The 11834-nt window shown below is 41.1% G+C and overlaps 1 protein-coding gene across 3 annotated transcripts in view; it reads right to left on the reverse strand.

Annotated features, from left to right (window-relative positions):
- Nucleotides 1-833: 833 nt before the first annotated feature.
- The window catches only part of Lsm6 (LSM6 homolog, U6 small nuclear RNA and mRNA degradation associated), a 15694-nt gene continuing 4693 nt past the window's right edge, over nucleotides 834-11834 (reverse strand). For all 3 annotated transcript variants that reach the window (XM_005345382.2, XM_005345381.2, XM_005345383.3), the window contains 3 exons: nucleotides 9919-10023; nucleotides 5973-6086; nucleotides 834-1110 (listed from right to left, as the gene is read on the reverse strand). In XM_005345382.2, the coding sequence (XP_005345439.1) occupies nucleotides 1076-1110; nucleotides 5973-6086; nucleotides 9919-10012 (243 nt within the window). In that variant the 5' untranslated portion in view covers nucleotides 10013-10023 and the 3' untranslated portion in view covers nucleotides 834-1075. The remainder of the gene's footprint in view (nucleotides 1111-5972; nucleotides 6087-9918; nucleotides 10024-11834) is intronic.

Raw genomic sequence — 11834 nt, forward strand, 5'->3', positions numbered from 1 at the left:
GGAATTGCGTTCAGGGGCAGTTGATGAAGTGAATGAAGGGACACAGTAACCTGGCAGCCTCACACACTCTACAAAACAAATGAGAACAGGTGTGCTCCACACGGAGAAGATATCCATTTTCTCCAGAAAAGCAGCCATTTGTAAAAGAACAAATTGGTGATTTGTACTTACACACTAGTTCCTTTTCAAGTTAGGAAGTGATAAATTACTGAAGCCTCAGATAAAGTGTTTTATTTTCAGTGTGTACACCATCAAACCTTACAAAACATTTCTCTTTTTCCTGAGTTATTGTTTGAGTGAGACAAATGTCACATACACCCCCCCCTCCCTCCCTAGCTTCCCATCTGCCCCCAGATCCAATCAGGCAATTGTTAAAAAACACACTCCAAGTCCCAAGACAGGAATTCTGTTAGATTGAAGGAGGGCTGAGGAAAGTCCAAAGTCTCCATGGTCTTCCAGTGTCCACACAACCAAAGCAACCAAACACATTGTTTCTAGAGTGCATGCTTCATCATCAGGAATCACATGACCTGAAGACAGGAGCATCTGAGCACTTGAAAACTCAGTTATGTACTCCACCTTGGCCATAGCCCATTACACAGAAACAGCTGAGCACCTCCTGGCTGGGCAAGCCAAGATTTACACCGATTAACGCCAATGCTCCTGAGAGGAAGCAAGTCAACACAAGATGCCTACCTGCACAGAACTGGCGGAGCATGGTTAACCTCATAATTTCCAAATCAAGAGATTTGCAATCTTTGTGGAGATACCACCACTAGATTGTTCAATGAAATGACACTGCTGGAATCAGCTAAAATAATCCAGGAGAGATGTATTAGTATTTTTGCTTTTTTTTTAATTTTAATATTCTGTACAGACAGGAGTAAATGTGAACATGAAACATTTAAGACTTGATTTGTAATGTAACACTTCCATCTTATTTAAATGTCAATTAAAAAAACAACCACACCAACCACTATGAAAACAGGCGGCAACTAGGGTCGTAAAAGAACAAAAAAACAAGCTCTTCATAATCAAGTACATCCAAGTGTGAAGAGAGCTCCTCCTGGTGTCTTCACATCCTTCGCTTCTGTGTACTTATATACAGCACTGAAAAGACAGAAAGAATTAATAATCACTCCTACGTCACAGTAGCAGATTTAAAGACAAGCAGGGCCCGGCCATAGACCAAGCAATAGAATATCAGTATAAAATAAGCTTTGAGTCTAAACCTGGCTTTGGTATCTGACATGATTACAACTAGTTTTATCTATACGTTACTGACTTTACAAATTAGGACTAGAAATTAAAAGTGGACGTGCCTAAAACTTAAGAATGTTTTGTAATTAGCTGTATCACAATTAAACAGCTAAATCCTCTAGGCTGGATCTCACAAGGAGAATGGCCAACACATGTGGCTGGAGAGATGGCTCAGCACTTAAAATGGCGCATCACTCAAGAGCACTCGCAGATTTTACAGAGCATCACTGCTGGGTCCCCAGCAGCTCACAACCATCTGGAATTTGAATTCCAGGGAGTCCAGTGACCATGTCTGGCCTCAAGTACCAGGCACACATGTGATTTGTTTACATGCATGCAGATACACTAAAAGTATATTTTCATCTATCTCTCCAATAGAAACTATAGTTTCTGTTCACTTTTATAATTTCCAGAGGAGAAAAAAAAAAGAGAAGGTATTTTTAGGAATAAGCAAGTGCGTATCCTGAGACTGCTATCAGTAACAACCTTTGGTGCCATCCAATGCTGAACTTTGCTGGTCACACCACGACCAACTTACTGAGTACAACACAGCATGTGCTGCATAGAGACAGGTTCAAGGAGGCAACTGGGCCACTGGGCAAGCTACCACCTCAGGTGTACCTTCTCCTACCCCACACATCCTCAGACACTGACACACAGTAAGCATGGCAGTGAAGCTGCTCACAGCAGTAGAACTTAGAGCCATGATGTGGGTTCCCCTTTTTGTGCTGTGGATGTTTTATTACTACTGGTTAATAAAGAATCTGCTTTGACTTATGACAGGGCTGAATAAAGCCAGGCAGGAAATCCGAACAGAGATATATAGAGAGAATAGGTAGAGTCAGGGAGATGCCATGTAACTGCCAAAGGAGGATGCTCAGAACCTTACCCATAGGCCACAAACTCGCAAAGATACACAGATTAATAGAGATGGGTTAATTTAAGATATAAGAGTTAGCTAGGAATACACCTAAGGTATTGGCCAAACTGTAGTAATTAATATAGTTTCTGTGTGATTATTCGGGTCTGGACAAACTGGGAAACTAAAGTGAAATCTCCATTTACATACTGGAGCCAACATGGGGCAAGAATTTTGACATACAGCCTAAGAAAGTTTAAATTAAAAAAACAAAAAACAAACGACTTCTAGACACACAAAAACAGGGGTCAACTGCAGCTTCTTGGTAGCTGCATTTTTCTCAGATAGGCTGTTTGCTGGTGGTGAACACAGGCATGGCTCCTTTAAGAGAAGGCTTCCTGACTCAGCATTAGCAGCAAAAACCGCATGGCTTCTTTAAGAGTCAACTTCTTGGTTCACGTTGGTAGCACAGATAGCTCTGGCTCTTTTGGGAGGTTTGTGAGCAGTGTGCTACTAGTTGCTTAATGGCGACATAGACCGGCTGCATCCCTGGAGCTGGGTGGTGAGCATGGCTAGCAGAGGAGGCAAATATACCTCTGCCATGTTGGACAGGGTGGAGCCAACAGGCAGGTACAAGGAGTTGGTTCTAGCCTGCTGTAGAGTCTTACAGCTAGTGGTTACTGGCCCACTGCGGCGTGGCCTCTTATACTAGACAAGCCGATGTAGAGCATGTGTCCAACCTCTTTTCCAGCCTCTCTGTTTCGGTTGAGGATTTAGGTTTCTGACCTCCGTTCAAGCAGAGGATTCTGATTTGTGAGTCTACCGCTAAATAAATAACCATCTATTTCTCAATTCTGAGCTAGTGTGGGATTTCTTTTTTGTTTTGTTTTTTTGTTTTTCGAGACAGGGTTTCTCTGTGGTTTTGGAGCCTGTCCTGGAACGAGCTCTGTAGACCAGGCTGGTCTCGAACTCACAGAGATCCGCCTGCCTCTGCCTCCCGAGTGCTGGGATTAAAGGCGTGCGCCACCACTGCCCGGCTGTGGGATTTCTTTTAAGCGTCCTTTTTCACTAACATGCCCGCTTATGGTTTTAAGAAGCGTTTTTGGTCAGACAATGATTATAGATGCACAATAAAGACAGATTCAGACAAAAGTAAACTTCTGAACAGGTCACAGTGTTTAAAAAATGTACATAGGCGTGGGAGAGAAAGGAAAAAGAGTATAAATAAGAGTACAGACAGATATAGATTAAAGGAGTAAAGATAATAAATCTTAAAAATAAGTAAAAAAAGTCATGTAAAAATGAAAAATACACAATCTGCATTATGCGTATTATTGTTTTTTCTTTGAATTTTTTGACTGCAGAGAAACATTTAATTCTGGGGGAGCTAAGCTAAACCAACATACATATTTTAAAGGTGTCTTGACTTTAAAATTTGGGTCTAAGGATATATTGCTTTGGAAAAAGAGGTTCTGCTTTTGTTTCCACAGAGGATGAGAAACTGTGGATTCCTTCCAGGCAATGTGGCTTGATGGAACAAGACCCTCTAAAGGTCTCCATGAACCCTAAAAATACTTCACCCAACAAACAGCAGGAAGCAGTTTGGAGAAAACTATGCCCAAATTCCCCAAAAGATTGTGCATAAATATTTATTTTCATTTTAAAAGGGTTGTCTATAAATGTTTAATGGTCACAGTCAATTTCTTTAAAAAAAAAAGGTGGGAGGTATGATTAGAAATGAAATCATTGGTATAGATTTTGGTTTATGTCAATTTTATTTTATGTACATTTTTACTCTTGTTTAAAGTACTATGTTTATACAGCTCATTAAAAATTATGGATTAATAGATAGTCATCTGTAACAGTCAAACTTGTAGTCATGTTAGTTAGGTTTTCTAGATGTACAGAGATATATTTCAGATGCATAGGTATTCTTCAAACCTTTCAAAGACCTACAGAACATGGCATTTAAAATGTTTTAAGAACTTAAGACTTTCCTTGACGGTGACATGTCTGCTTCAGACAGCATCAATCTACTTCAAGAGGATGATGGGCATCAAAAAGGGTCCTTATGAAGTTTGCTATCCATCTGAGCAAGAAACTGCTCTTGCCTGGACTGCTTGATGGTATGCTGTATGAACTGAATATGTAGGACCCACAGAAAAGTGACTGCTGAACTTTCCAAAACACGGGATGGTCCTTTAGGGTTCCTGCTTCATGAAAGAGTCTGCCATACATTCTGCAGGACACAGAAGAAAGTGACTGACAAACTGCTAATATAGGTGAAATAGACTTTCAAATTTTCTGCTTCATGAAAAAAATCTGCCTAATACTATGGGCCTGTGGGCTGAAGATGGATGACCCAACGTGACAGAAAAACTTTGGATGACTGTCCAGGCAGTGAGATGACTCTGTCAATTCTAGAGCTTTGGAAGTTGCTAACAATGTACTTCCTGCTAATGTAGGTAATATATCCTTCTGGGGTCTTTGATGGAGTTGAATGCTAGGTAGTCATAATGATAGTTTTCCTTAGTTATAATAAAAGATAAATTAAATATAAAACTTTAGACTCACAAAGAAATATTATAACTAATTCTTGCTTGATAACTGTTTTATTATATGTAATTTTACTATGTTAAAGTTAAAATATTTTTTATTTAGACAGAAAAGGAGAAATGATGTAGAATTCCCCTCTTTATGCTATGAATATGTTTTATTATCATTGGTTAATAAAGAAGCTGTTTCGACCTATAGCAGGGCAGAATAAATTCAGGTAGGAAATCTGAACAGAGATAGAGAAGAGGCAGAGTCAGGAAGACGCCATGCAGCTGCTGAAAGAGGATGCTGGAACCTTACAGGTAGGCCACAGCCTCATGGCAATATAGAGATTAATAGAAATGGGTTAATTTAAGATGTAAGAGCTAGCTAGGAATTCGCCTAAGCTACTGGTCAAACAATGTTGTAATTAATATAGTTTTTGTGTGATTATTCAGGTCTGGACGGCCGAGAAACTAAAGTGCAGTCTCCATTTACAGAGCCACACTCTCTACTATGTCAGCTAGACTGCAAGGCACAAATCCCCGCACCTGAAACTTACCTAGAAAAATGACACAAGTTTGGAGAGTGTGAAGGTGGCATAGGAATAGCTTCTATTCTACAGATGGCACTGGGAAAATGTAAGTAATAAATGATATTTAAGCCAGGTAGCACTTGGGAGGCAGAGGCAGGCGGATCTCTGTGAGTTTGAGGCCAGCTGGTCTACAAGAGCAAGTTCCAGGACAGGCCCCAAAGCTATAGAGAAACCTGTCTTGAAAACTCCCCACCCCCCCCACCCCCCCAAAAAAGAAGAAGAAAAAAGGTAGTCGGAGGGGAGGAAAAAGGAGAAGAGAATAGGAAGAGGAGGAGGAGGAGGAGGAAGAGGAAAGGTATTTAAGATAACAGGGTTGCCAGGCAGCAGTGGCGCACGCCTTTAATCCCAGCACTAGGGAGACAGAGGCAGGCAGATCTCTGTGAGTTTGAAGCCAGACTGGTCTACAAAGTGAGTTCTAAGATAGATAGGGCTACACAGAGAAACCCTGTCTCAAAAAACAAAACAAAAGATAACAGGCTCCTGATCAATAAAGAAATATCCCTCAGCTCTTCATCAATAGAGTGAGAGAAAAAATTTCTACTTCCAAGCCATGAAAAATTCTCTTTCCACTCAAAAACAGAACAAGTTTATGCAAAGATCTAAAATACAAGCACAACAAACAAACAAAATGAAAAGGGGCCTTACCATCATCTAGAAACCCCCAGTGCCCTCACATACGAGACAAAGACTTATTCTGAACACTACCACAAGAGAAACGGTTACCATTGTTTCCGCGGATGAACGCATCCCCATACTTATTCTTCAGCTGTCCATTTACATACTCTTCCGTCTGCTCCAGTGCTATATTCATGTAGCCATCCAGGCAGGCCAGGACCCCTGGAGAAAAGTAAGAAAGGACTGAAATTACAGGGTATATCTTAGAACCGACAATCACTTTATTCATTAGCCTCCAAACACATAATATAAAAATTCACACTGTAAACAAAACTCAACAGACTTAAACACAAAAGGAGCTTTTACTCTGTGCCAATCTTAATGAAGGCTGGATGGGTATAGCATCCACAACTCCACAACAGGCGACCAACTGTCACTCCGCTCCTGGTATGTGTGATCACCACAGCAACTCTGAAAGCCTTCACAAAAGTATAAGCATTAGAATATTCCAACCAAAGTGCTTTTCTTTGGGAGCGAGGGACAAACATAGCAACTATGCGTGGACAAATGAGCCTTCAACCCAGTGACATTTGTTACTTCAGCCACTGGGTGAAATACGGATCTGGCAGATTTATCTCACTCTTGCACGACGCTACTGCAGCAGATGAATGTGCTACGGGTTAAGAGGAAGTCTCCACAATCTGTTAAGATAATAGACAGCAGGTGCTCCTGAAAGAACAGCTCAAAGCTGTGACTGCAGTCAAGAGCAGCTTGTGAACAGAGAGCAACATATTGCATTACAACACACTGCATTCTGTTTTGTCAGTTAACACTATTTTTAAAATCAAAACTAATAGAGAAAAATGGCTACAAACATTCCAGAGAGCTTTCAAGGAAAACAGCTCAAGTGAATCATTAATTGTGTTAAGATGGTACAAATTTCTAAAATCTGACCAGGTGACGTTTTTCTAAAGATGAAACCAGTAAGCTTCTAATTCTCAGCCTCTAATCTAAAGTGATATTTGTAAGAATAAAAACATAGTGCAGATTCAATTGAATTAACTAAGCCAATAGTCCCATTTAAAATCTTAACTTCATTAATATGCTCCTCGCTCTCTGCTTCTGCCCCCATTATCCTCTAAACAGAGGTTTCTTTTCAAAACCATGTGTGTGTGTAATCAGAACACAAGACATTAACCGAGCAGAATTCTATGAGCAGCAGCAAACTTGCAAAGGATCAGACTAGACTGTCAACTATCAGGCACAATGACTTCTCAGCCAGAGGAAGCTCAACACAGCTTTTCTGCTGGCTGCTTCTCTACTGCATTATATTTAAAGAACATTTACAGACTAGCAAGAAATTCAAGGATATAATATGGAATTAGTCAAAACGATAATTCAAAACATAATGCCACTATTACTTGTTGTTACTAAAAATATCTAATCTTATAAAAAAGTTAAAAGATAAAAAATGAGGTTTTGCTCAGCTGTAGGGCATTTGCCTAGCACATGTAAGGCCCTGTGTTTAATCGCCCATATACAAGAAACACAAAACAAAACCATTCAAGGTGTTAAAGTTGTAGCTCTTCCTCTTCTCCAAGAGCGAGAAGAAAAATGACAAGCCAGAGAACTGTCACAGGACATGGGTTCTTCCCCTTTTCTTCCTTCCTAGACTTTCACTATGGAGACACTGGCAGAGCCCCACCTTCGCTGCCTCCAGGGGCTGGGACTAAAGGTATGCACCCACCCCAGCCCTGCTCTTTCTTGTTAGAACATTATCGTTATTGTAGGAAGGAAGAAAAAAACAGACTGTATAGGTGTGGACGTCCTGCCCTGTGGCACAGGGGATTATCTCTACACAGGGGAATACAGTGAAACATTGCTTCCCATTACTTGTCCGGAAGGCCTAAATAACAAACTAAAACATGTATTATAATTTTATAAACAGAAACACTCTCCCTAAAGAGAAAAGAACAAAAGGCTAAGATAGCTAACCTCTTCAGAGAGCAGATATTGAGAAAGTACCACACACAATGTGCCCATCTTACCCGCTGTCAAATACATGGAAATCCCTATCTCTCTCCTTTGGGCTTACCCAAAGTTTATGGCTGAAAACCGGGCAAGGAGGCACACACAACCATAATTCTCATTCTCTGTCTCTCTCCATGTCCCTGTCTCTATCTCTCTCTGTTTTTCGAGACAGGGTCTTGCTGTGTTAACAACTCTGGCTGTTCTGGAACTCACTCTGTAGACCATGCTGGCCTCGAACTCACAGAGAGCTGCCTGCCTCTACCTCCTGAGTGCTGGGATTAAAGGTGTATGCCACCACTGCCTGGCCACTGCCATAATTCTAACCTAGGGATGGGAAGGGATCAAGACAGAAAGAGAACTTGCCTGAAGATAGCCGGGTATTACAGCAAGATCCTGACTCAAAAAGCAAGCAAGACAAAAAATACTGGCAATATGCTATTAATGTCAAGAAACTAAGAATAAAACAAAGTTATTTTCCCCTTTATTTTTCAAGATTTCATCTTACTTTAATGATGTGTATATGTACAGGTACATGCACATGAGTAGAGGTGTCCTTGAGGCCAGAGCTGTGGGATCCCCGGGAGCTGCCCAATGTGGACACTGGAAACTGAACACAGGTCCTCTGTAAGAGCACTAGTATGCTTAACTGCAGAACCATTTCTCTAGTCTCTGCCTTTTCTTTCTGCTCTACTGGGGATGGAACCCCACCCTCCTGCTTGAATCCCCTCGTCCTAGTACTGGGATTCCAGTGGGTTACTAAATATTTATTGTAGTCTTATGTTTGCCTGCATGTGTGTTGTCTGGTGTCTGAAGAGGACTGGATCCCTGGGCACTCATGTTACCGATGGTTGTGAGATGCCCTGTGGGTGCTGGGAACCCAATGAGTCCTCTGCAAGACAACCAGCGCTCCTGCTTCTGAGCCAGCTTTCCAGCCCCTCCAGTGATTTCTTAACAAAGCTCTCCAGTCAAGTTTGTGTTCGCCCTGGCTCCTCACTTCCTTGGTGAGGGTAACCACAAAATCTCAGTTTATAGAAAACAAAATGACAATGTAGTGAAGTGATCAACACACACTGGGTTACATGTAAATGTGTGGACAGAGAAAACCTTGAAGAAATGTAGGGAAGAGACAAAGAAATGTCAATAAAACTGTGCTGATGAATTAATTAGCTACCACTCTGAAACAGTCTAAGTAGTTTAGCACATCTTAATTCGAGAAGAGTAGAAATTTCATAATTGGTAAAACAGAATCTGGTATTATTCCAGAGAACTGTTTTTGAAGCTGCTGTCACTGAGACCCAAGCTCTGTCCCTGAGCTCTGGCTCCATAAACACCGTGCTGTGACTGAGACCCAAGCTCTGCTTCTATTCCATAACAACGTTCATCTTCAGTGGCCTCGGCCTGGCTCTCAGTAGTCTTCATTACCTTTTTGGGTTTTTGTTTCTTTTTGTTTTGAGACAGGGTCTTATGTAGCCCAGGCTTGCTTCAAAATCAGATATAGCCGAAGCTCTCCTCAGACTCCGAATCCTCCTGTCTCTTGCCGGTGCTGTGATCACAAGCATGTACATTTATTGTTCCCAGAGCTCCTGACAAAGTGTTCTAAAAACAAAGATGCATCTCTGGATATACATTACATAACCAGATGGCCATGCTGTAAAATGAGTCTGTCTAAATAACAAGTTGCCAATCTTGAACTCTTCTGCAAAAGCAAATGCTGCTGAGCCCAGGTGTTCTTCGGTTCCCAGTGTTTCATGGCAGAGCTACTTCTGCCTCCCGAGTTGGTGTCAGGGACGTAGGCAGAAGAGCTCTCAGAACAGACAGGAGGTGGACTAAGCACAAATACTGCAAGTCAGAGCCCACACTGCCGGCAGGCTTTTCAGTATGAAAGGAACCACCTCAGAGGTAGAAGATAGAAAAATTGTAAATGAGCAACATTTTGGTCTACTGAGTACGTTTAAGAGGTCAATAAAGTAAGAAGTCATAGATTCTTGGTTACGATAGTTAGGATCAAATATGAAAATCCTACCTCGATAATCCACCCCAGAATTGAGCTTCACCACAACTGGCCGTCCGATGATCTGCTTTAAGAAGTCACTAGGGGTTTGCTTCCGCAGACTCATTCTTAACAATCCTGGTCAGAAATAGGAAGGAACAATAAATGTGCACACTAAAGTTAATTAGTCACCAAAAAACAAAACCAAAACAAGGTAACACAAAACTCTTGGGCCTTAACATATCTATAGGAGATGAGCCATCAAAGAACTTGTATGACGTCCTGATGCACAGGACAGTTGGGCTGCTGCACACACCACCTCGCACAGCCCCACAGCAGCCCACAGCACAGCCTTAGAGCTCTTCACAGAGCAGTTATTCCTAATCACGTGTCCTGCTGTGTCACACACAAGACACCCATATAGCCACCTCTAGCAACTCTATCACCATAAATACAACATGCGATCTCCGTGAGAACCCTAGGAGAAGGCATAATATTCCCATTTTACTGAAGAAAACAGAATAGAAAGATTAAATGACTTCTGTTAAATTGTGGTGAAACAAAAATATGGTAGAATATTTAAGTTAAATCTAGCTTAAAGCCCACATTATACAAAGTAGGTCTACTCATCAACAACTGACAAGTCATAACTGAAACCTACAGTATAAACCAGCACTTTCCCAAGTACTTTACATGTACAGATTCATTTAAAGTTCACTATCCAAGGAAGCAGCATTAGTGTATGCTGTGTGTATGAAAAGGTACCTCCTGAGTGCACACCCAGATGCTGTTGGTGGCCGTCTTTCTCAGTCCCTATCCACCCGATTTTCTGAGACAGGGTTTCTCGCTGAACCTAGAGCTCACAGATGTGGCTAGCCTGGCTGGCCAGGGAATCCCCTCCAGATCCCTCATCTACCTGCTCTGCTTTCCACATGGGTGCAAGGGATTTGAGGTCTTATGCTTGTTCAACAAACACGTTTTCTGACAGCCACCTCCCCAGCCTCATTTACAGATTGTTGAACACTCTGCTCCAAGGTCAGAGGTGGTTAAGTTAGACTTTGAATTGCTCAGGTACAATTGTGGTAGGAGTGCTTTGAGCAAACAGGGAAAAGACTTGAGAGTTCAGATCTAAGAGTCTAAGCAAAAGAAACAGCACTACACACCCAAATTAACTGGACCAGGCATGTCAAGTTTCATCACATCTTTCAAAATTTATCTTGTTATGCAATAGTTATCCCCCCAAAAATGTTTCAATAAAAAAGGAAACTATTAGTCACTTAAGCAAACTATTAGAAATTGCTTTTGTTTTAGTGAAATTCAGCAACATCTCTTATATAGTTGTCATGCATCATGGAATACTATTTTAGGGACTTACTCCATCCCCAATTCTAGAATTTTGTTTTTAGTCAAGACTACACATTCTTCCATAAACAGCATTGTTGATTTTACTCCACAAATCTCCATCCAATCCACTCAATACTGTGAAGACGCTCTCCATGTCCACCATGGAGGATTAGCCAGTTGGTGAAGCTGGGATGCTAAGGGGTAGATCTCTTAGCAGCTCAACCAAAGAGTACACACACACACACACACACACACACACACACACATTGTGCAAGGCAATCAGAAAATATGCACCAGGCTTGCACTTCAGGAACTTAGAATCCAGAAGTTAAACTCTGTGTGTTAAAGACATGAATAAATCAAAGGGACAAAAAGGGAAATAATTCTCTTTACCCAAGAAGCCAAGTATTCAAGTTAAATAACAGATAATACAAATTTTAGAAATTATCACTTGAACCATCTACAGCTGCTAACATGATTTGTTTTAAAAAAATCAACTGATTATTTTGCTTAGCAAATTTTAACTTTTCCACTAAGCTGTTGGCTCATTTTCTTAGGTCAATAGTCTTTTTTTTTTTTTTTTTGGTTTTTTCGAGACAGGGTTT

This window comes from Microtus ochrogaster, chromosome 4 (genome assembly GCF_000317375.1).
Source record: "Microtus ochrogaster isolate Prairie Vole_2 chromosome 4, MicOch1.0, whole genome shotgun sequence".
Lineage (NCBI taxonomy): Eukaryota > Metazoa > Chordata > Mammalia > Rodentia > Cricetidae > Microtus > Microtus ochrogaster.